The 25547-nt window shown below is 50.6% G+C and overlaps 1 protein-coding gene across 3 annotated transcripts in view; it reads left to right on the top strand.

Moving 5' to 3' along the window:
* The first annotated feature begins 9595 nt into the window (after window positions 1-9595).
* NUAK1 (NUAK family kinase 1) overlaps window positions 9596-25547 on the top strand; it is a 72448-nt gene continuing 56496 nt past the window's right edge. For 2 of the 3 annotated variants that reach the window (XR_006205068.1, XM_042947593.1), the window contains exon 1: window positions 9596-10131. Coding sequence is in view for 1 of the 3 variants with exons in the window: in XM_042947593.1 (XP_042803527.1) it covers window positions 9874-10131 (258 nt within the window). In the remaining 2 variants the exon portion in view is untranslated. Of the gene's footprint in view, window positions 10132-18386; window positions 18503-25547 lie in introns of all 3 variants that reach the window. The other variant, XM_042947596.1, reaches the window with a different exon arrangement.

The raw sequence follows: 25547 nt of genomic DNA, 5'->3' as shown, positions 1-25547 counted from the left end.
TGGACGCATAACTGAATGATTGTAATGCCATGAGGTAAGTGCTGTAATAGACCCAGGAACTGAGTACTCTGGGGACAGAGAACTGAGACTTTCATTCTGTCTAGCATAGGAGCAGAGGAGAGGTGATGTCTTAAGCTGGGTCTCCAAGGTGAGTAGGAGTTTGTTATCTGGAGGACAGGGAAGGGGGCATCCCAGGCATTGGGCACAGCATGTATAAATGTGGAGTGGCATGAAACAGAGGGGCCCCTGGAGCCCATGGTCCTTGGTGGGGGGAGGTGGTGTGGATATGAATCAGGAAGAGTACTGTTAGGCTCAGACCTTGCAGGGAAAGGGAAAGAGCATTAATCAGCCACAAAAAGGTATACTTGTTGGGCACCTGTGTGCCAGCCATTCTGCCAGATGCTCTCTCCTACATTAGCTCGTTTGTTGACTCCACCCATATTTGTTGAGGGCCTACTGTATACCAGGCATTGTTCTGGGTATTGAGTATATAGCAAGGAACAAGGCAAACGTAGTCCCTGCCCTCATGGAGCTGACACGCAGGTGATAACACCCAGGACAAGGAGGAAAGAGGACAAGTTGAGGTCGAAAGAGCTCCAGCGACTTGGGCACATCACACAGCTGGTGAGCGCCAAGGCCAGGGTTCTAACCTGGGTCTTTCTGAGGTCAAAGCCAATGTTCTTCTTATCCTGGGATGCTGTCCTGACAGGCTAAGGAGTTTGGACTTTGTCCCGAAGGCCACAGGAGATCAGCAGAATCTTAGAAGAGGGAGACACAGAATCAGATAGATATGTGTTTTAGGAATGAACCACGGTGAGCACGAGGAGGAAGGCACTGAGGAGACTGAGGTGTTGTGGTTCTTGCGGGAGCCTCCCCTTAGCCTTTTTCATAGTCCCCTGCCCCTATCATTTCCCTCCCTCCTCAATCTATTTAATTTTTTTAATGTTTATTTATTCTTGAGAGAGAGAGACACACACACACACAGTGTGAGCAGGGGGCAGTCAGAGAGAAAGGGAGACACAGAATCCAAAGCAGGCTCCAAGCTCCGAGCTGTCAGAACAGAGCCTGATGCGGGGCTCGAACCCACGAAGTGTGAGATCATGACCTGAGCTAAAGTTGGACACTTAACCAACTGAGTCACCCAGGCGCCCCTTAAATCTATTTTTAATACAATGGCTAGAGGGAGACTTTTCAAACCCAAGTCTGATTATGTCACTCTTCTAATCAGAATCCACCAATGGTTTCCTGCCTGACTCAGTATAAAACCCAGAGTTCTTTCATCATTCCACAAAGCCTACAGGATTTTGTCCTTCAGTCACTCTCTGGCCTTAACACCTACTATTCTCCTCTATTTCATTCCACTCATGATGACCCCCTCACTGTTTCATGAACATGCCAAGGATATTCCTGCCTCAGGACATTTGCACTTATAAGGCTTTGTGCCTGGGAGGCTCTTCCCTGAGGTATCCGTATTTATCCCCCATATAGCCAGATCGTACACATGCTTGCTTCCTTAGGGACTCTGCTCAAACCTCACCTTGTCAGAAAGTCTTCTCCTTACCACTGTGATAATTTTCTACCTATTTAACTTGCTTTAGTCTTCTGGCCAGCCCTTACCATCACCTGACTGGTAGTACATTTATTTGTCAGTGGCTCACTATTTATCTGTCAACCTAAGGAAGACAGGGTTTTTGTCCACGTCTGTATCCCCAGTACCTAGAATCGTGACAGATCCATGGTAAATACTTAGCTAATGTGGTTGAGTGTATTCACCCATCCAGGGAGCAAAATGTGGAAATGAGCTCTTTCTATCTCCCTGCCTGGACAACCCCCCACCCCCACCCCACGTAACCCCAATGACATCCAAAGGCTATTCTATGATAGCCAATTAGAGTTATTGTCCCACATGACCCCAGTGCATCCCTGCATGTGATATATGTACTCTCCACTTTCCAGGGTGGCAAGGTGTGGTCTCTTGCTTCTGGAGTCCTGCCCGCACTTCCCCTGTTGATGGGGAGTTTATCACTCTTAGTTTCTTTTCTCCCCAAGAGACCCTTCCAACGAATCCCCACTGTTTTATGCCCTCCGAGACAAGCTACCTTCTTTTCCAGTACAATGTTCAGGACAGAGGAAACAAAGTCAGTGGAACCACTGGCAGTCATCTGCTTGCTCTGTCTTCTGCACACGTGAGCAGAGAAGGGAGGAAAAGAAGAAACGGGCAAGGGGCTCGAAGCTGCAGCCTCCAGAAGGAATCAAAATTGTCAGCACAGAGGGGCATCAGAGGTCATCTCGCCTGGTGATGTCATTCCACAGAGAGGCGAAGGCACCTGCCCGAGGCAACACCCCCGGGGACAACAGGGACCAGAAACCCTACCTCGTCCTGTTGGCTGTCTCCATACTACGGTGGATGCCTAAACAGATGCTGTCCTTCCCAGTTGGATCCCCTGCCCTCCCCATCACCAAATAGGTGAGAAACATTGCAAGCGTACTTGGTCTGGGTTATTTCAGTTGAACCCCTGTAATAGCAACTGATTCTACTTATAATTCTGTTCCTGGCCTTCCCTTGTAACCTGTTAGGCACAAGACCGAATATAAGATATCGATAGCGTATCATAGGGAAGGTGGCAAATCGTATTAGCAGCTGACATTTATTGGGTGCTACCACCATCCCAGGCTGTTTATTGCATTAGCTCAATCAATCCTCAACAAAAACCTTTTGAGCTGGGTATTTTGAATGTCCCCATTCGAAAGGCGAGGCAACCTGAGAAACAGAGATGAAGTCACCCAAGATCGCACACCTCGTAAGTGGTAGAGCCAGGATTTGAACTGAGCTGGTTTTGACACTGGAGACTAGGCTTGTACCTGCCCTTCTTCCTGTTTCTCTAGCTGCTCAGCAGGGGAAGACACATAGCTTTCTGTTTTGACTTGTGAGTAAATTTTACTTTTTATCTTAGTCCTCTGTTTCACCTTCAAGGAGCCAGGAGCCTGGGTTCTCCCAAGAAGTTTGGTGGCCAGCGGTCAGTTAAATGCTGTAAATTGTGTTTATTACCCATAGGTTGGAAGCTTCATGAGGATGAGACAGGGCCTGTGTTAGATGCCTGGCGTAGAGGAGAAAATTAAGAGATATTGTTGAATGACTAAATTTGTCTTACCGGTTTATGACTGTTGATTACTGTGTTTAGTGGATCCCTGATACGTGTAATCCAGGAAAAATGAAAAGAAAAATTCTGGCCCCAAATGATCTGCTTTCTCCTTAAATAAGTGAGTAGACGGAACATATAAAAGTGGCACTTTCAGTTCTAAGTCTTCAGATGGTTGTTAGGATCTTCCATTTTGCTTTTCACGTGTAGATACAGACTTAGCGTAAGCTGTATGTATTAGTTAGGGCACTAGCTGCTGTAACAAATAAACCCTCTAATTTCAGTGACTTCATAGAAGATTATTTCTCACTCATGTACCAGTCCAATGTTCTGGTGCGAGGTGGGTCTTCATTCCCCTTATTCAAGGTGATTCAGGGACACAGACTTTTTTTTTTTATTTAAAAAATTTTTTTTGTAATGTTCATTTATTATTGAGACACACACACACACACACACACACACACACACACACACACACACAGAGCATGAGCAGGGGAGGGGCAGACAGAGGGGGAGACACCAAATCCGAAGCAGGCTCCAGGCCCTGAGCTGTCAGCACAGAGCCAGACCCAGAGCTCAAACTCACAAACCGTGAGATCATGACCTGAGCCAAAGTTGGTCGCTCAACCAACTGAGCCACCCAGGCGCCCCTTTTTAAAATTTTTTAACTGTTTATTTATTTTTGCGAAAGAGAGACAGAGCATGAGGTTCAGAGAGAGAGGGAGACACAGAATCTGATGCAGACTTCAGGATCTGGCTGTCAGCACAGCTGTTTATTTACTTTTGAGAGAGAGAGAGAGAGAGAGAGAGAGAGAGAGAGAGAGAGAGAGGGACTGGGGGAGGGGCAGAGGGAGAAAGAGACCCAGAATCTGAAGCAGGCTCCAGGCCTTGAGCTGTCCGCACAGAGCCTGACTTGTGGGGCCTGAACCCATGGACCGTGAGATCATGACCTGAGCCGAAGTCAGACGCTTAACCGATAGAGCCACCCAGGTGCCCCTGGTGACACAGGCTTCTTTTATCTTGTGACTCCACCATCCTCTGGTGTCTTGGAGCCCTCTGCTTCCAGCTAGGCTTTTTTTTTTTTTTTTTTTTAAACACCCTGGTCTGGAAGAAATGAACATCACTTTGCTCAAATTCCATTAGAGAGAACTAATCACATGGCCAGGCTTGGAGGCAAGGGAGGCTGGGAAATCTGTCCCCAGCTGACCAGCTGTCTGTCAGCTCCTCTGTGAAAGGACAAGCATGAATATTTGGTGGTTAGCTAGCAAGCTTCTGCCACAGTGAAGAATATGTAACTTCTCAGGTTGCTCTTTAATGTAAGATGTCTACCAGGCAAAATTCTTAAGTCAGAAACGTCACAGTCTTAGGTAATTTTCCAAAACCTCATCTAGAAAAATGGCAGACTAGCGTCAACCAAAGCATAGGCATTCATTGAGATGAACTGAGATGCCAGGTAGCTTGGAATAGGGGTCAGAACAAAACCCGAGTCAGAGACTTGGGTTCAAATTCTGACTAAAGCAGCTACTGCCTGGTCATAAGCAACTTGACCTCTTTGAGCCTCCCGGTTCTTAACAGCCAAACGGGGGATCATAATGTCCACCTTGCAGTTTTACGATGATTGGAGGTAATACACAGAAAGGTCCTGGCAGACAGATCGTGGATACACGATACTGGTATTACGATGTTTTCTGAACAAGTATTTCTCAAGAAAGCAAACGTCCTTTCTTTTAAAGGCTTTGAAAACAGAAAGCGTAATACAGAACAAGTCATTAGCCTTACGTAAATATAAGTTGTAGCACAGTGCGGATGTCATGCTTCCAACTTCAGATGTTATAACCTCTGTCACGTAGCCAGAATGAAGCTAGGAGTCAGAGTCTAATCGAGTAGTATGATTAAACTGATTTTCATTGCCTCAATGCTAGTAGGAGTCATGCAAGATGAAAAATAAGCATAATAAAAACAATGACTGATTGAGTGCGTACTTTATATCCTTTAACCTTCACACCAGCCCTCACACATACTATTGTTACCATCCCTAACACCACCACCACACTTAAAAAAAAAAAAAAAAACTTGTTTATTTTCTTAAAAAAATTTTTTTTAACGTTTTTTCATTTTTGAGACAGAGAGAGACAGAGCATGAATGGGGGAAGGTCAGAGAGAGAGGGAGACACAGAATCCGAAACGGGCTCCAGGCTCTGAGCTGTCAGCACAGAGCCTGACGCGGGGCTTGAACTCACGGACTGCGAGATCGTGACCTGAGCCGAAGTCAGACACCCAACCGACCAAGCCACCCGGGCACCCCTATTTTCTTTTTTTATAAATAAGTAATACAGTTTATTATCAGTTATGGATCAGGTAGCAGGGAGTCCATTCAATGTAACAAAGAAACATTGAACAAATATTCTCATCTCAAGTATAACTGCATAGTTAGGAACTTTCCCTGAAGGTCAAAGATTTGTTTTCTTTTCTTTTTTTTTGAAAACTACTGGAAAACACTCCTCACACAATTTATACAGGAGATAGAAACTAGTGAAAAGAAATCAGAATTTATATCTGAGTAGAAATTGCAAGGTAATTAGGTCACCAACCGTACAGAAACACTTCACACCGCATACTTTGTCATAAATTATAGGCACTTTTGTATGCGTTGACCTTTATTTGAAAACTTGCTGTCAATTGCACCAAAACAATATGATATATTACGTCAAGCATTTAGAGACCATGATATAATTAGGTTATATTCAATAGAGAATCAGGGGAGCTCAGATTTTAAAGACCCTAAAATTCATACTGAAAAATCACCTTTGCTCTAGAGGTAACAGCACTTGCTGTCCTGGCAAATGAAGGAAAACTGTGTGGGTGCTTTTAAGCTCCCCACCAACCCCCTGCCCCGTCTCTTTCTCTAAGGGTGGAGAAATGCACTTGCTAAATGAGTACTTTGTGGTATGGGCCGAGTGAAGTATTGAATTGCCTGGGGAAAGGGGAAGATATCTGGAAATGTAGAAGCAATTAAAGTCAATAATTGTACAATGCACCGAATTCCTCAAAGATAATGGGTTTTCTTCAGAGGCCAATCAAATGTGCTGCAAATCACTAGGAATTGCAGTGCCTGCCTATAGAAAGCCTGGTGGTGGCAGCTCCCCATTTATGAGTTTCATAGGGAGTCCCCCCTCCGACTTCCACCTGCCCACCCCGCAAATGTAACATCCAAGTGTCACAAGCCGCTGTGGCCTTCTGCTGACTGTCAGTAGTCTCTCATCCATCCATACACTCAGGCCCGGAGGACAATTGCCTGGGATTTGAACCCAGGCAGTCTGACTCTAGAACTCAAGCTCTTAATCAGGCAGCCTGGGATCTTGCTGGAGGAAACACTTTATCTATGTGAAAACACTTGAGCACAATGTGTGATAACATTGTGCTGAAGTGTGGCTCAGATTATAAATGCTATAGGAATTCAGTCTGGAGAGGAACTCCCAGTGCTCGGGCATGACTGTGTGCCAGGCATGGGACTGGGTGTTTCCACCCTTCCCATTTAAGGAGAGGTAGCATGGCACATGCAGAAGGGGAAGAGCATGAGTTTTGGAACTGCACAGGTAGGGTTTAAATCCTGGCGTTGCTATTTATGACCTGTGCAATCTCAGGCAAAGTCAGTTTTCTGATGTGGTGGCCTTAGTTGAAAATAGGGAGTATGACAACCACCTTACAGAGGACGGTTTACTATCATAAAATAGTATCAGAATACGTTGTGCTATTCATTCAACAAATACTGATTAAGTCGCAAGCATTTGGAAGCAACACTATTAGCCAGAATGCTACATTACACTGTTATAATAAACCCCTGATCTCACTGGTATAACACAGCATAAGTTTAATATTTGCTCACACTACTTTTCTTTTTTTTAAATGTATTTATGTACATATGTATGTATTTATTTAGTGTGTGTGTGTGTGTGTGTGTGTGTGTGGGAGAGAGAGAGTGAGCGAGTGAGCACGGGCAGTGGAGGAGCAGAGAGAGAGAGAGAAGGAGACACAGAATCTGAAGCGGGCTCCAGGCTCTGAGCTGTCAGTACAGAGCCTGACAGGGGGCTCGAACTTGCGAACGGTGGTGGGGGGAGAGCATGACCTGAGCCGAAGTCGCCACCCAGGCGCCCCTTACGCTACTTTTCTAATGCAGATTAGCTGGGCCTACTCTGCCATCTTTACAGAGACCCACACTGGCTTGGTGAGGCTCTATCTCTGCATTTCCACGGTTGTCAATGTAAGATTGCCAGGGTTGAACTTTTGGGATTCTCAAGACATGCGGATTTGCCCATTGGCCCTTAAAAGTTTCTACCTGAAAGCAATGCGTATCACTTCTGCTCTCATTCCATTGGCCCAAGTGAGTCATATAAGGTAGTAGATTCCTACCACATCCCTTGGGAGTAAGGGGGGCGGGTGGGGGGGGGGAGAACCAGGAAATGCTTGATGAACAATTTTCATCACCACTATGCAGTCTGTTTACCTGTAAAACAGATCGGGGAAACCCTATTTTAAGAAGAAGACACAAAAGCTCTGAGAGGTTAAGTCATTTGACCAAGGTCACACAGCCTATCCATGGGGGATAAACCGATACTTTGCTCACTCTGACTCTTTAATTTACATGCACAATGTCTAGAGACTTTATATATAAGCAGAATACAGTTTCAGGATGGGGGTGGGGGGGGCCTGCAAAGTGTGGTGGATAGAATAGGATTTGCATAGACATGGCCTTCCTGTTTGTATTATGCAATAACCAGTGTGCTCTCGGGGAAGGCAGGAGGGGGCAGAGAGGGGTTTATGTCATCATCAGCAGATTGACAGAAGTTTGGACAGAGAAGGATGCCTAACGCTGGAGTGTGGCAGAGGCACAGGTTTGGGGGACACGATGACTGCAGCACTTTAGGCCATTTCTCTGGCAGCAGGGAGGGGGCTCCCAGGCAGGACAGGCTGTCGCGGGAGCCCAGGGTAAGGTGATAAGGGGTAGACATGAGTGAAGACAGCAGGAATGCAGAAGGGATGAACCTGAGAGCTGCAGAGGAAGGTGGAGAGCGGCTCACTGGTGGAAAAGTAAAGAACCACCAGGCGGTTTGTACAACGCACGGGACATTATTCATACCTCATGCTCCCTATCCCAGTCTGGTATACTGCACCATTATAAAAAAAATTCCCTAAGGCCTCTTTTTCTCTTGCCTTGCAGCTTCTTAGGAGAAGGTCTGTATGGGGGTGGGGAGCAGCTTCACCGCGGTGGGACGCCCTTCCGCCCGACCCTCGGCCTGCGGGGTACAGTCACCGTTACCACCTCCGAGATCTGGTCCTTTCAGTTAGAGGAAAACTCCCAAGGCCCAAGGGGACCAAGAGGCCTGCCGGTCGCCTCTTGCTCAGAGGGCTCCGGCCCTGCTCCCTCTCGAAGTCCCCGGTTCGCCCACCTCCGAAGGCAGCCTTCGCGGGCAGGGTGGGCGCCCGGCTCGGTCCTGGCGCCCCTGGATCCGCACCTCTTCCACGCCCCCAATTGCCTTCCCTTCCCAGGCGGCCGGAGCCCTGGCTGGTGTCGGAGGGCAGGCAGTCCCGCGGCGGGCCCCAGGTTCAGCCTCCGGGCCTCCCTTCCTCCCCGACTCCGCCTGTCCTCGGCGAGCGCGCGGGGCCGGGGTCGAGGCGCCCCCACCCCCCCCCTTGGGGTCCTCCGCCGAGCACAGCCGCCCCAGCCGGAGGAGGGGGCCTCGGAGGCGGGGTGCCAGCCCCGGCGGGGCGGGAGGGGTGCGCACTGCGGCGGAGGGGCCGTGACTCACCGCCTGTAACCCAACACCCGCCCTGCTCCCCTCCCCCAGCCTCTCCTCCGTCTCCGGCCTGGCGGCCGCGGCGACACCTAAAAGAAAATGAAGGGGCGCCCGGGCCCGTGGCGCCCCCGGCCGGATCGCGAGCGGGGCCCGGCGGCCTCCGGCTCGGAGCGCTCCCGCTTCCCCCGTCTCGGGGCTCGGCGAGCCGCCGCCGCCGCCGCCGCCCGGGCGCCAGCAGGCAGGGAGGCCGAGCGGCCGGAGCAGGAGGCGGCGGCGGGAGCGGGCCCGCGGTAGCTGCGGCGGGCGAGCCCGGGGAGGGGGCGCTGGGGCTTGGAAGCCCCCGGGCCCCGGCCCGGCCGAGCGAGGACAAAGCCCCCTGGCCGCCGCTGCGGCCTACCCCGCGCGGCACAAAGGGCGAGTCGCGACACGCACCCATCCCCCTCCCAGCTCGGGTGGCCCCGGGCCCCGGGCGGCGGCGGGGAGGTGGGGAAGCCCCGGCCACGCCGCCCCTCGCTCCCCTCCCCCGGGGCCGGCCGAGCGCGCCGCCCCCGCCCCCGCCCCGTCTGCGCGTCCTCCCGGGGAGGGGTCGGGGGGCGCGGCGCCCCACATAACACTCCCCCTCCTGCGCTCGGAGCCACCCCTCTCCCCTCCCTCCTGCAAACACCGCCGCCTCCCCTGCCACCGCCGCCACCTCGCCTGACGCTCCGCAGCTCGCCGCGGCCGGGGGGCGGTGCGCGGACCGTGCGCGCCAGGGGCGCCAGATGTGCAGTCGCCGCTGCCGCCAGTGACCGAGCCGCAGCCCGAGCGGGATCGGGCCGCCTCCCCGATGCTGCGGGGGCGACCTTGAGCGCGCCCCGGCTTCCTCGGCGGGGACCCCGACACCGCGAGCGCCGTGTCCGGTCCTGCCCTCTCCAGCCCGGCTCACCCCGCGTTCGGACATGGAGGGGGCCGCTGCGCCCGCGGCCGGGGACGGCCCAGACTTGCGGCCGGGGGCGCCGGGCTCTCCCCCGGAGGCGGTGGCGGGGGCAACCGCCGCCCCCGCGGTGGCGGCGGCCCCGGAGCCCAGGAAGCCGCACGGGGTGAAGCGGCATCACCACAAGCACAACTTGAAGCACCGCTACGAACTGCAGGAGACCCTGGGCAAAGGCACCTACGGCAAAGTCAAGAGGGCCACCGAGAGGTTTTCGGGCCGAGTGGTGAGTGCGGGAAGCCCCCGGGGGCGCGGGGTCGGACGCGGCGGCGGACCCAGGGCGCGCGGGGCGGGGGTCTTGGGCACCGAGACTCTCTCGTCGGAGAGCGGCTTCCCAGGAACCCCCAGACAGACTCCTCGCTCTCCCCAGCTCGCCGTGGCTCAGGCGTGTCTCTCTCTCTCGAAACACTTGTTACATCCTGTCTGCGCATATTTTGGGGGTTTTTCTCCCAGCAGCAAAGTAGTGTTTATGATTTGCAAACACTTTGCAACGTTGGGACCGTGGAGGTCTCCCTCGCGGGCACGCATTCAGACCAAGCCCTGGAATGCCTCGCTGCTCTAACTCCGAACAGACCCACATCCTCAGCGGGGTGCTGTGGTTCCCCAAGTCCTGTGTCCTGTAGATGAATGCGACCCCCCACTCCCACTCCTATTCCCTATCACCCTGATGCTGCTGTAGCTGCAAGGGAGGGTGGGCTCCTGCCTCTGTTTTTTGTTTGTTTGTTTTGTTTTGTTTTGTTTGTTGTTGTTTGTTTTTAAAAGAGAAGGTTTGGGAGCAAAAGTTAAAGGCTGCTGCATGCCTGTGGGTTGTGACAGTTTGCCTCCTGCTTCTGGGAGGACTGAAATGCCCAGGGCATGGGTAGCCACACCGATGCCGAGTTGCAGCCGACTCCATTGCATTTCAGGTCCTGGTTTCAGGGCTACTGAATTGCGGGGTCTGGCCCACCCGCCCCACTCTTCGTGACAGCTGAAACCCTGCCAGGGTCCCAGCCCCATTTGCAGCTCCTTGAGTGCCTTGGGGTCTCTGCGTTGTCCTGAACTTGGTTTGTTGTCGTTTTCCTTTCTGCAGAACAGGCCCTTGAAATCCACACCGCTTGTGGCTAGAGGGTTGGGTTCAAAGTGACTGACTGTTGCAGAAAGATTTCGTGTGGTGTGTGGCAGAAAATTAACATGGTTCTTTGATTTGAAGCGTATCAGATGTATTTTAATCGATTTAGGGCCAAAGTCAGGAACTAATTATGATACTCCTTGCGTGCACTTTTGGGGGGTGTTTCGGGGCCCAGAGTTGCTTATACACTTAACAAATGACCACGGCAAAAAAGCAAAACGAACTGGCGAGGGAAGTGGTAGATTGATGTTGGTATTTTTCTTTTCAATCTCTACAGGAACAGTTCTGGTGGGGGTAGGGGGTACCAGTCAGAAAGTTTAGCCCCTCAATTCTCAAATGTTTGGATACCTGGATAACTCCCGCATCCTAAGTTTCCCTGTTTGGGCTGATCCAACTGTATTCTATAGCTTAAAAAAAAAAAAAAGGGTCTGTGATAGGTTAATTGGAAATTCGAGACGTTGTGCATTGTATTTTGAAAGGGGTCTTCAGTAAACAAATCCTACAGCCAACAAGTGGTTCAGAATTCATTCTGGGCAGGTGCCACTTTTTTGTAGGTTGAAAATTCTGTAGAGACGGTTGTAAAGATGTACTTTGAGGAACGCACTTTCAGGTTGGTGGAAGAAGAGGCTGAGAAACGTGCACTTCATTCATGCTTTTCTTCTGAGGTGATATTCCCCAGGCTGGATGTTGAAGAAGCAAGAAGTAAGCCTCGCTCCTTGCTCGTGTTGTCTTAATAGCTGTTGAAGAATCGCGCTGGGAAGCTGGAAGGCGGAATAATGAAAAACAGACGCGGCTGGAGCTGCAGGTTGAGGATGTGAGCCTGTGAGGGGTTGAGTGGTAAGGGTGTGTCTGGAGGACACAGAAGCCCGAATGCTGGGGAGCGGCCGCCAGCTGTTTGAAAGAATGAGATCTCGTCTTATGGGAGACACCTTTCTGAGTTTCCCTGGGGCTTCCTGTCAAGCATTCGTCTTGCTGTCTGATCCACAGACGAGGCTAGAGTGAAAGGGATTGCATCAGGAGACGGGAGCCTGCCTTTCTCTTTTGGTGGGTGTCTTTCCCTTTATTTGCAGAAACTCTGAACATTCCGTCGGGATTTAGTTGGACGGCCGCTAGGGGGCGCCCTGAGAACGGGAGAAGCTCCTTTCTCAGCAGGGAGACTGAAGTCCTGCTCTCTTATTGTCCAGCTCTGGTTGTTTCCCATTGTGCTCTTAATTTCAGCTAAATCTCTTGTTTTACTAAAAAATTAGGTGAAGATTTTGAGTCTGGTAGCAGATCCCAGCTCAGAAGCTGGAAATCCTCAAACTGCTTTCTATTTGATACATAAACTTACGAATGTTAGCACAATCATGTGGTGAGAACCTTGCATTAACCAGATGGGAAAACTGAGGTTTGGAGATGGGAAGGCCTCCTTGGCCTTGAGTCCTCCCCCTGCTGAGCACAGTGCTCACAGATGGTGTAAGAACTTAAGTGAGAAACAGGAATTGTCAGGTGGAAAATTCCCTATGCCTGGCTGAACAGAAAATAAAACAAACACACAAAAAAATCGGTCAGCAAGTCGTTCTTGCCTGTCCAGCGCTTGGCGATTCAGAATCTGTCCAGAGCAGCAAGAAATTTTCATCTGAAGTGTGGACTTGGAGTTTGCTTCTGGTTCTAAGGATGCACCTTGCTTTTTGGGGTGCGGTTGAAGAAACCCGAGAGAGCACTGTCTCCGGCCTGCCTTTTCAGTCTTCTGTTTTGTTTTCATTTGTGCCCACGTCCTCTCAAGAGGTGCAGAGGCTTGAAGCTGCTTTGCCTGTGAGAGTAGCTGGCGTTCCAGGTGGGAGATGCTGTGGAATCAGTGGGACACCCCCTCCCCCTGTTGAAAGCAGCTCAGAGGCAGACAAGTGTTTAAAAATGAAAATGTTGTGGCTTTTAATTGCACATCTGGAAGGGCCTTCGGAATCAGAGCACTGCACAACACTGTCTTCTGTGTTCTGTGAAAGCCACTTCCGAAGAGAGTTGCAGGATCCCGAGCTCAGAGTGGCCGACTCGGCCTGGCCTGGTCCAGCCATGCTCCCCTCTGATTCCCAAATGTGGTTTGTGGCCACTGCCTGAGGGTGTCAATGACACAAGGGCTCCGAGTGGCTTGTTCCGGAGATGAACACATCCGACCAGGAAGCACTCTCGCACAGGGGCTGAGAGCCCTGGCCAACATTCAAATCCTGACTTTTCGCCAGCTCTGTGACCTTGTGCAGGCTATGTTACTTTGAAACCTCAGCCTCCTCATCTGTAAAATGGGCTGGCAGTGGTACCATTTTCATGGACCTGTTGTAATAATTGAATAAAATCGTCTATAGAAAGCCTCAAAAAGTGAAATTCACCAATTTAGTTGCTTTCTTTTAGCAGATTCTTTTTTTTCCTCATCTCACGTGGACTTTCATTTAGATTTTAAGACCATCAGAGGGACATGGTGCATGGGACAAATTAGCCTTGTATCACTCAGAGTGGTAGGGGAAACAGTCGGCTTCTCGGCTTGATTAGGGAACACAAGGTGAACAGAAAAGTGCGCCCATGAGGAGCCGAGACAATCAGCCAGATTGTGATAGGATCTGAAAGCATTTCTACAGCCTTGAATTTGGGCTTTGTTTCTTGCACAACTTTTGTTTTGACACAGTTTTGGGCAGGGCTGCTGAGTGGAGCCCTGTGGCATAACACGGCATGCATTTTCTTTGAGCCAAACTGCGCAGACCTTCAGGCTGCTCAAACTATTGCCAAAAAAACCCAAACCCCCAAAACAAACAACATTTTGAGGAGAGGTGTCATGGGATCACCTCACCGTCAAGGGTTCGACTTTTCCCCTGCACCAGGTCGTCTCTCCCGAGCCGGGGGGCGAGGTCTCCAGGAGGGGTCTGGCCCGGGAGTGGCGGATCAGCGGGCAGAGTGTGCCCCTGGTTTGCCGCGGCGTTCCTGGCTGCCGGAGCTCTAGCTTGGGTGATGGGGCATCTTCACTTAGCAAAGGAACTGCTTTCACCAAAAATGGGTGTTTGAAACCCTAGCCCAAAGTTGCTCCTAGCCTGGTGCCGGGAAACTGCAAATGAGGGGCACAATGTAGTAAGCGGGCCTGCTGAGGCAGGTGACGTGTGGCTGTCCCGTGGGGGTGGCTGGGGTGCCTTATTGCAATTATGGCCCCAACCCACTTTCAGGGAGTAAAGGGACATTGGCAAACACGTGGTCCAAACTTCTCCTCTTGGAGACGGGAAAAATAAGGCATAGAATCGTTAAGTGATTTCTCTGCAGTTGCACAGCCAGGAAGTAACCGAGCTGGGTCTAACCAATCTGATTCTCACTTTGGTGTTTTTCCATCACTTGTTTAATAAATCTTTACTAGAGCAAGATGTGATGCTCACTCCTAAACAGCTCGTAGTCCAGTAGCAAAGATAAAATGTACTTACAAATTTTGAGCTAATTCTGTGCAGTTCAACCAAGAGTTATTACCATCTCCCCTGTGTTTCTCTCCGTGTGAAAGGCCGGGACACAGGCATGACTGAGACCCACGGGGCTACCCATCTGGTGGAGGAGGCAGTAAGCAGTCACTAGGTCTGAGTACCTCCTTTGTGTAGGACTGGATCATATCAGGTGATTTTCACGTTGGAATGTAGCTCCCTGAAGCTTAGTACATTTCGCTGAGTTCAGTCCTGGACAGGAACACCCCCTCCCCGATTGCCGCCGCTGCTGTGATTATTACTGGCTGATATTTTTGAAAGCTTGGGGTGTGACGTGCCATGCTAACTGCCTTACAGACATTTCCTCTCATCGAAGCCTTACAACAACCCTGAGAGGTGTGCAGTCTAGCTAGACCCATTTAACAGATGGGAAAAATGATGGTTAGGGAAGTTGGGTAACTTGCCCAGGGTCATACAGCTAAAGAATGTCAAGTAGTCGTTTTCGAAACCCGCTGCTGCTACAGAAACGGAGAACTTTCCTCATGTTGCACAATGGATGGCCTCTGGATTTGGGCGTGGTTCTTTGCTCATGGTGTCAGAAGACCAGCCATGGGGTGATTCTTTTCCCCGGGGGGGGGGGGGGTTTCTTTGCGCTGTTTGGGAAGGGGCAGTGGCATAGTGGAGGATTAGCGAGGGCAGTTGATGTTCAAGATGACCCTTGATTTGGGTTTCAGGAGACTGAGATACAGGGAATTTCAGACAAAGGGAGATTTTAGGGTGAGCAGGCCGTGTTGCTTAGGATGCAGGGTTTGTGCTGGGAGGCAAGATTGACAAGATAGGATGGGGCTAGTAATAATAATATTTCATGATGGTAATAGCAGCTAATACTTTATGAGGGCTTATACCATGGGTCAGGTACATCGCCATGTACATATTACATTTTTTTTTAATGTTTATTTGCTTTTGAGAGAGACAGAGTATGAGCAGGGGAGGGGCAGAGAGAGAGGGAGACACAGAATCCGAAGCAGGCTCCAGGCTCCGAGCTGTCAGCACAGAGCCCGACACAGGGCTCGAACTCACGAACCGTGAGATCGTGACCTGAGCCAGAGTCGGATGCTTAACTGATTGAGCCACCCAGGCGCCCCCATTGCCACGTACATATTAACTGATTTAATTCTCATAATGAGCCCATTTTCTAGACGAGGAAACCGAGTCACCGGCTGTGAAGGTCACACGCAGCTGCAGGGTCAGGGTTTGGACCCAGGCAGTGTGAACGCAGAGACCTTGACCATATCTCTTCCTCTAGGTGGGCTGACCTGGGTTCTGGTCGCAGCGGGGCTCTGAGCCCAACATTCTGGTGTGCTGGCTTGGAGAGGGGAGGCTAGCCTGCAGGTTTTCGCAAGAATTGAGGTATGAGAAGATAAGGATCGGAACCGCGTTGATATGTCTGCTTCTGGCAAACTGCTTGTTGGGCCGTGAGTATGCTTTAATGAGTCAAGTCAGGGAGCTCTCCATCTGGACACACACTGAGTTCTTTGTTCCTTGAGTAGCCTCTGATTGTGGAATCCCTAGCGGGTCTGGAGAGGTCAGCTGGTTCACCTCCCCGCGTACAGGTAGAGATGTGCCCACACCGCACAGGACGTCTCACTTCCTCCTGGGAAGCCGCAGGAAAGGAGGATTGAGGCAAAGTATCTTGTCTGTTGGGAAGCCCTGTCTTATTACCTCCTGTCACTGCCTCACGTAGTGCCAAGCGCATAGTAGGTCCTCAACAAAGTCTTGTAGGATGGAACTGAAGTGAATGCATTGAGCTAGGGAAGATCTTAGGAGATGGAAAGGCCGTAGGTCATCGTCTCTGACCTCAAGGAGCTTTCTGATTTGCTGGGAAGAAAAAACAACGGCTGGAAACGAATGGCCGGTTACACAGCGAAGTCTGCAAAGCCAGGCAGACCATTCTCCGCACGGATTCCCTTTCTGTTACATGTGCTCAGGCACTCGTTAGGGAGAGAGACGTCTGTCCAGGGCTTGTCGGCTTCCTGGCCGTGGCTTCCTGTCCTCAGTGGCTCCGGAGTCAGACAGCCTCAGTCTCATTTGTCTTTCCCACATGAAAGTCCTGGAGCATCTGTAAGTTATGATTTGTGAAGTATCTGTTTTAAAGCAGAATGCATTTATCATCGCGCTGGCCCAGACGACGCTACACAGGGCAGGAATGAGAAGATCCCAGGCCCCAGAGTAGGAGGGGCTCGGCCAGATGACCCACCCGTGAGCAGAGTCTGGCTGTATTGATAACATTCTCTGGAAACGGCCCAAGAGCAGCCAGATGTTGACTTCACGGCGGGGCCCTTCGGTAAACTTTTAACTGCGTTTTAAAACGGGGATGGCCAGTTCCACTCGTCAGCCTACCCAATGATGCAAACACACGTCCACACGGAAACGTGAACGCAAATGTTCCCAGTGGCACGATCCACAAGAGCCCTAAGTAAGAGCAACCCAAACATCCGTCAACTGATGAGTGGGTAAATCAAACGTGGTGTGTTCTTTTTCTTTGTGGAATGTTATATATCTGATCCATTCCACAATTCCATTTATGGAATACTTATGGGTTATTATTCAACAGTGAAAAGGAATGAAATACTGAAACGTGCTGTAACACGGATGAACCCTGAAAACATGCTCAGTGAATGAAGCCAGTCACAACAGATCTTACATGGCTTGATCCCATTTCTGTGAAATGTCCCAAATAGGCCAAACCGTAGAGACAGAAAGTAGATGAGGGGGTGCTTAGGGCTTGAGTAGGTTGGAAGGAAGTGGGGAGCAGCTGCTGACGGGCACGAGGTTTCTTTCTTGAGTAATGAGAATGTTCTAACATTGTGATGGCAGTTGCACAAATATGGGCATATACCGAAGATCCCTGAGTTGTACATTTAAAACGGGTGAATTTGGTGATATGAAAATTATATCTCAATAAAGCTATTACTAAAAAAACAAAACAGGGGCGCCTGGGTGGCTTAGTCGGTTAAGCGTCTGACTTCGGCTCAGGTCATGATCTCACGGTCTGTGAGTTCAAGCCCCGCGTCGGGCTCTGTGTTGACAGCTCGGAGCCTGGAGCCTGTTTCGGATTCTGTGTCTCCCTCTCTCTCTGCCCCTCCCCTGCTGTGCTCTTTCTCTCTCTATCTCTCAATAATAAATAATGTTAAAAAAATTGACAAACAAAACAACAACAAGCCGGGGCTCAGGGGGGTGGGGGGAGTAAGGGGCTCGGGGGTGGAGGCCCATGTCTGTCAGGCCGCCAAGATTCCAGTCTGTGGGTCCATAGAAGTCTCGTGCTAATGTTGGACAAGACGAGGAAAGCAGTGACCTGTGTGCCGTGGCCACGAGAGCACCCTGGAACCGGAATGCCCGGACCCACGTTCCGTCCCACCGCTTGACAATTTTGTGACCTGGGGGTGTTACTCATCTCCTTTAAGCCTCTGTTTCCTCAGCTGGGGCTTATGATGGTTCTTCTTCCCCAGACTGTTGAGAAGATGGAAGAAGATGCCACGATGCGGCTGAGCCTTTAGACCCGTGCCTCACACATAGCGGATGCACAGATGCATAGCGGATGCAGCTGGGGCTTTTGCTGGTCTAAAAGGGCACATTTGTCTGAATTAGAAAATGGCGTCCCTCTAGGCGAGTGAATAGGAAAAGGCTCCCCTCCTGGCCTGCAGCAGCCCCAGACTGATGGCTCTGGGAGAACCGATGCCATTCATTCGTCCCTCCACCGGGCCCCCGGGTGTATATGTTCTGCACACCGCCACCTGGCATACCTGGCGGTGGCTTTCAATATTCTTATTAGCTGCCACTCATCGCTGCTCTGTGGCTGAGTTGTGATATTCAGACACGACATATAAAAACACATAACAAAGACACAACATATGCTGGGGGCTGACGTACCTTCTTTTTCTTTTAATCTAGTGGTAAAGCAGATGTATTGAATGAGTGCGTACTAAGTGCTCAGGACTGTTGGCAATTTCAGAGGAGAGAATATGACAAGTGCTGCCACCGAGATCCTGAGAACCTAGTTGGGGCGTGTGAGTAATACATCTGGAATAATCTGGGAACATGCAAGGCAGGCTATCAGTGGGGTGTAGAGGAAGAAGTTCAGTGTCGTCCCTGCTACTTGGCAGCTGGATGATCCTGAGCGAGCCACACTTTGTCTCCGAGCTTCTGTTTTCTCGTCTAGAAAGTGTGGCTGCCGGCATCCCACCAAGTGGGATTGGTAGGAGAGATAGGATTTGGAAGCTTCTGACGCAGAGCCCGGCGCCTAGCAGGCTCTTGAAAACAAGGGCTGGTGCTACTATTTTGGTGAGAAGTACCACATAGAGTACCCGGTGACCTTCTTATCTTGGATCATGACTCTCCCTGCTAAACACGGAATTTGCCACGTCCTTCAAGGTTCCCACCTGGGTGTCCAGACTCCCACTTCCTTATTACTCTGTCTCGGCCCTTGGTCCGTTCCCTTCAGGACATGTAAACTATGGGGCGCCTGGGTGGCTCAGTTGGTTAAGCGTCCAACTCTTGATCTCTGCTCAGGTTATGATCTCACGGTTCGTGGGTTTGAGTCCTGCGTCGGGCTCTTCACTGACAGTGTGGCGCTTGCTTGGGATTCTCTTTCTCTCTCTCTCTCTCTGTCTCTCTCTCTCTCTCCTTCTCGCTGCCCCTCCCATGTGTGCGCACTCTCTCTCAAAGTAAATAAATTAAAAAAAAAAGAACATATGAACTATGTGGGTTTGACGAATTGTCTGTGTATGCCCTCCCCTTCCTCCCCCTTTAGGAGGGAAGCAGGGGTGCCTTCTTACTCCTCACTGCATTCTGGCCTGTGGCCTGGTGCCCTTCCTATAGTAGGTGCTCAGTAAGAATGAATGAATGAATGAATGGATGACTGGGGAGTGCAGCAGCAATCCTGAGAAGGGGGGCTCTGTGACCATGGGAGGCAGCAGGAAAGGTCCCTTGGGTCCCCACCCTCTTCCCTTTCTGGGTCACCCCCCTCCTCACCACTGTGTGGACAGGTGTGGAGAGCCTAGCATTGTCAGGTAAGTGCCTCTCTCTTGCAGCTCTGCACCCCTGCTGGAGAAGAATAGGAGGAGGGAGGAACCTGTTTCCCACCCTGGGCAGCTGCCCCTGCCCCCCCACCCCCGCCCGCCCCCCACCGCCTCCTTGGGCTGCTCCCACAGCCCCCCATCTGAGAAGCCTGGTGGTCAGCTCTGCAGAGGAGGCAAGCTTTAGATGCAAAGTGCATTTGCAAGATTTGCAAACCGTTTTCTCCCTGGGTTGTAAATCAAGTGCTTTAGGAATTGTAAACCGACTGGAGTGCAGAGTTAATGTATGTCTGGAAAAAACACCATCATGATTTGCCTTTTAAACTCAAGAGAAGAATTCCATGTCGCTTACTTTCATTAGAGATACTGAGACAGCATGAAGTTTCCCCGGGGACCGTGCTAGGAGGCATGTGTGGTAGGTTCCCCCTTCCCTGGGAGGGGAGGGGGACAGCCGGGTTCCAGTGTCTCAGAGCCCAAGGGCAATTTCCCAGTGTGAAGGAGGGAGCTGCTTCTTTGTGTTAGAATTTTCTAAGGGCCCCCTCCCCTCCCCCACTCCCTCCTCTGTGTCAAGCTCCTCATATTCAAGTGGCTCCAAAGCCACCAAGACCGCTGATTGCTGCAGGTTTGGAATCCTTGCTGGCCATTGTCTTTCCCTCATGCCCTGGGCTCAGCTCACGTGTGATTTGCCTAAGTGCCAAGGGACATGACTGCCAAGGGACACTCTGTGTCTTCTACAGGATGGTGAAAAGGAAGTGGATGATCCAATCTATGGATCTGAAAGGGAGCAGGGGGGCGGGTTGGGTTTCAGAGCCTGCCTGAACCTCCTGTGTAACCTTGAGATGGTCAGCCTGGCTCAGTTTCTTCATCTGTGACATGGGAGTGGCTGTGAAGATAAATGAGCTGTGTGTCAAGGTCTGAGAAAAGTGTGTGGTCCATAGCAAACGCTCCTTAAGTGTTATTCTTGGAAGGAGCCCTCCTGGGAAAGGCAGGCCAGCGTGCCGGCTGTCCTCGTATCCCCGGCCGCCTGGGTGCTGCGTGTCACTTGAAGTAGGTACCCTAGTGTTGAACCCCCTTTCTTCACCTGTAAATCGAGGGGCTGAGACAGACTGTTCTCCGGGCTCACAGGAAGAGAATCCTGGGATTCACTGAAGGAAATTGGTAGAATGTAGATTTCATTTCCTGTTGCTTGGTTTTTGGCCAAAGGACTCCTTGTTGCAGGGGAAGGGAAGTGTCTTTATTTCTCAAAACTCTTTTCCGATTGTCTGGTGCAGGCTTTGACAAGTGTAAGGAGACTTTTCCCATGCGGAGGGCCATTACCTTCCCGGTTCTCGGATCCCATTGGATCTGTATACACTCCCCTTCAGCTCAAGGCAGGCACCGCTTTTTCAAGGATGTCTGTGAGGCAGGTTCTGTGCCAGATTCTGTGTGAGACAGAAAATTCTCACTTTTAAAGAACCTATCAGTTTTCTCATGTGGAAAGTGGGACGGTAATAGCAGAACATGCCTCCTAGGTAGATAATTACCTTGTAATGGTTCTTAGTAGAGTTGAAAGTGAACTTTTCCTTCAACTAGCAGAATGAGTGGGGCGGAAGAGGCTAACACTCCATTGAGTAGGTGAGCTCCGAGCCCAGCATGTGAATGTGTTTGGATGGAAAGGCAAGGCAAGGATGTGCTCACTCTAGGGAGAACCCCAGCTTGCATTTTCTTCGTGGTCATGGGATATCTGTTTCCCAGGCAGAATCAAATGGGACGTCCTGGGGACGCCTGGGTGGTTCAGGCAGTTAAGCGCCCAACTCTTGATTTCTGCTCAGGTCATGGTCTCGAGGTTTGTGAGTTCCAGCCCCGTGTTGGGCTCCGTGCTGACAGTGCGGAGCCTTCTTGGGGTTCTTTTTCTCTTCCTCTCTGCCTCTCTCTCTCTCTCAAAATAAATAAATAAACTTAAAAAAAGCAACATTGAGGGAGGGAAACCTCCCTCATTGCATGAATGGGCATGCAAGCAGCTGACAGCAGAAATCCTGGAGAGGGGAGGAATTAAGTGGAAATCTCCACTGAGACCCATCCACCTTCTCGAATGTGTAGGAAGGTTCAGAGCAGATGGAGGGTATGTTCCCTAACAGTCTTAATAGCAGGAAACATTTACTGGGTGACGAGTGTGTGTGCCGGCGCTGTTCTGAGTATATGCCTTCTGTCCTCTATCATCAGTGTGTTCATTTTGCAGTTGAGGAAGAAGAGTCTTAGGAAGGTCAAACGACTTGCCCAAAGTCTCAGAGCTGGGATTTAGGGCAGGGCTATCTGACATCAGGGTCATGGTCATAATCCCTCGGTTCCCTAGCCTTTCGTGGGATGGGACCTTGGAAGCTTCTGGAGCCCCCTGCTTTGGTTTTTTTCACCCACACACTGGATGGTGAACACCCACTGAACCCAGGCTCAGAGAAGTGGTCTCCAAGCTTGTGAACATGGCAATTGGAGGAACTTTGTTGCATAATCTCAACTAATTCAGTTATCCTTCTCGTTTATGTCCTCCCGGTGCCTAGTTCAGGGCCTCACACACAAGAAGGATGCAACAAATACTTGTTGAATGGCTGTGGGGCGTTAAGAGTCAGCGAATAGTGTCAGGAGTCTTGGGGTCCGTCCCATTCTTGCCACAAGTTGAACTGTCCCTGCTAGGCTGCAAGATGAGGGCTGTCTGTAAGATGAGGGCTCTGGGGCAGATTTTTTTGTCAGGATTGATTATTCATTCAACAAACATTTGTCGAGGGCCAGCTGTGTGTCAGACACTGCTCTGCTCTGGGTGATAGCGAGAGAGTGATGGTCAGAAGATGGGGTTCCTGCTCTCCCAGAACCCCCTTCCCAGCCTCTTCCAGAGTCCGCATTCGGCGAGTCTGTGTGTCTTGTGCCCACGCTGCTCTGAAGTGGCGGTCACCGAGGCTTCCCTTGTCCCTCCACTAGAATCCCAGCTCTGCCAGGGCAGGGATTTCGTCGGTTTTCTTACCGATGAATCCCAAGCGCCTAGCCCCATGCCTGGTGAATGAATGTCAGTGACGTGCACGCACGCAGGCCCAAATGAATGATTCAGGTATCTCTCTTGCTAATAAAATCACTGCCTGTGAAACTTCTGGGGCTCAAGCCCAAGAAGAAAATTAAGGCACAGAAGTACCATGTTCCAGGAAAAACTGCGTCTCTATAAAAGCAAGATGCAGCCAAGGTTGGGAAGGCAGGTTTATTATCTCTGCTAGCTGTGGGATTAGGGAGTCAGGCAGGATTCCTCCATTTGTCATCTGGTGATGCTTTTTGCAAACCACAGAGAAAACAAAACAAAAACAAAAACTCTGCCCCTCCGCCCCTCTCCCCTCCAGCCCCCCTCCCCCCCGCATGCCTTCTTTATTTCAAGCAGAAAACGCACTTGCTTCTTAAAACAGCTCATGAAGGAAAAAATTATAACAAATATCTTGCATTTCTCTGGTGGCGGCACAGTCTGAATTCCTTTCAGCCCCACAATGAGTTCTAATTTTATGAAATGTTTGGATTAGCCACCAATTTTCCGGTGGAATTTAGGAGGCTTGTCCTTGTCCTTATGCTTGAAGCGGAGAAATCTCATAAAATCCATGCAGTGTCTTAGGCCCAGTGGGACGTTCCAGCCAGGGACAGAATGACCGACCAACAACAGAGTGGCGGGGCCAGGAGAGATGTCTCTGGCAGCTGTGGGCAGGCTTTGCGGGTGGTGCTGTGTTCCTGAACTGCAGTCTCTGGGGCTTGGCTGGGCTGCATACCTCTTCCAACTGATCATGGGCTATAAAAATTCCAGCCCGAGTACAATGCCTTGTACCTGACCTTGTACTTTCAATTCTTGGAGCCAGAGAACATTAGGGCATCTGGTAATTGGGTGAGAGGCATTTGATAACACATGGTGCTCTTAAGCGCCCACCCCACCTCCCCGCCCCCGTAGTACATATTGCCTGTGTTATCATTTCCCGTTTCCATTTCTTGTTCTGCCTTTAGACCTGTGCTGTCTAATAAGGACACATGTGGCTGTTAAAATTAATCACAGTTAAAAGGAAAACTTTAGTTCCTTGCTCACACTAGCCCCCTTTTAAGTGTCTGATAACCCTGTGCGGCCAGTGCCTACCACTGGACGGTGCTGAAAATGTTTTTTCCGTCGCCATAGAAATTCCAAAGGGCAGCACTGTTCTAGATGCGGAGTTTAATGGGAGAAGTGTGCCACCCCCTTACTTGGCGTTATTGGCTCCATACGCAGTGTTTGTCACTCTCTGTGATTATCTCTGAGCGACCTCATTCATCATCTCTTCTGTATCTTGGGTCTAGAACACTGCCTGGTATGTTGTAAGCACCCAGTAAAGATTTTTAGGATGAATGAAGTCTGATTCAGCATTGGTCTGCATGTGGCTTACGCATAGGGGGTCTTCAGATAATCGAACCAACACTTAAGAGGATTGTAATCATTGAATGGATTCACCTGGTATTTGTTGAGCACGTACTGTGTATCCGGCGATGTGGGAGGCTCCGGGGGTGATACAGACATGGATCCTCTAGCTTAGCCGATCCAGCGGTTCTTAAATTTGTGGGGACACGTGAATCTCCTCTGCTTGTCGAAATGCACCATCCGTGGCATGTACCCCAGAGAATCTGATCCAGCACGGCTGGGGTAGGACTTAGGGGGACCTGGGAGTCTTTAGCATTGTAACCGAGCAACTCAAGTAAGCCTGGTGGAATTGGTTCGTGGTCTCTGCTTTGAAAAACACAGCTCTGGACAGTGGGAAGCTAGTTGCTGCATTCATCTGGATACACCACCCCACTTTCTTCAGTGCACAGCTTTTCTTGTGGTAACCGGAGCACCCTATGACCTTGGGGTTCTTATATCGGGCCTGAAGCTTGAGGTCTCTTTGCCTGATACCCTCCCATGGGGTAATAATAATGGCAAACAGTTACGTAGCAGTGATCGTGCCTGGCTGTAGCCTAAGCGTGTTAAATCACTGACCTAAGTTCATCCCCGTGCTAACCCTAAGAGGTGCACACTATGGCTCTTCCCATTTTACAGTGGATAGACTGAGGCACAGAAAACGAAGTCACTTGCCCACGTTTGCGGTACCCGTAGATGGAATTCAGACCCTGAAATGCTGTGACGCCGCTGCTCACAGTCACTGGGCTTTGAGCAGCTGTCTCCTGAATGTTGGACGGGGCTTTATATCCTTTTCTGCCAGTTGCTTGCAAGCGAAGTTCAGGTGTGTTGATGAAATGCCTGTTTAGGGGATTAACATCTGTGGCCATTATGAGCTCTGTTGATCTACAAATGCCCATCTCTGGCCTCGAGGAGCGGAATTAACTCACGCCATTTGTCAGATACTCCCTTGAGCCCACCACGTGCCAGCCCTGCGCAGTACCGCCAGGTGTAAGGGACTCGCACTTGACCTAACGGGGGACACGAGGGATAGGCAGGGGCTTCCTGAGAAAGTGTCACACCCAGGATAGGCTTTCTTCTGGACAGGGAAAGCAACGTACATCTTAAAAACTAGGTGTTCCCTCATTTTGCTGCGTGTGACTCTTGCTGTTTTACATAGTTCCGCTGTATGCCTGTCACCCAGTAGGGCCTCTGTGTGTGTGTGTGTGTGTGTGTGTGTGTGTGTGTGTGTGTGTGTGTATGTGTGACAGGGGTCTTTCCCCCACCATTTTTTAACCACTTAGAAATTCAGGAAACCCCTTAGAGTGGGGAGCGGCCCAGAATTTTCGACTCACTTGTGAGAGCCTTGAAAGATAGACACTTAGAGAGAAAGATAGACACCGACAGGTACTCCCTATGTGCCTCCTACAAGACACACTGAAGGAGGGCAGCTGACACGTGACTTCTCATTTCAAGCAGCTTTGTCATGGGGTGATGGTAGCTACCAATTTGCAGTGAAAGAAGAGTAGCTGATCTGCCCCCGGGGTCAAGGCGGCACCTGGGTTAGCTCTGGTCCGTCCGACCCCGCTGAGGGCAATTCCCACTACACCACTTGTTCTCAGTCCTGGCTGAGCAGTGGAA

Source organism: Panthera leo, chromosome B4 (genome assembly GCF_018350215.1).
Source record: "Panthera leo isolate Ple1 chromosome B4, P.leo_Ple1_pat1.1, whole genome shotgun sequence".
In the NCBI taxonomy this organism is placed as follows: domain Eukaryota; kingdom Metazoa; phylum Chordata; class Mammalia; order Carnivora; family Felidae; genus Panthera; species Panthera leo.
Note: the sequence above shows the minus strand (reverse complement) of the source record. Positions and strands in the feature narration are given on the sequence as shown.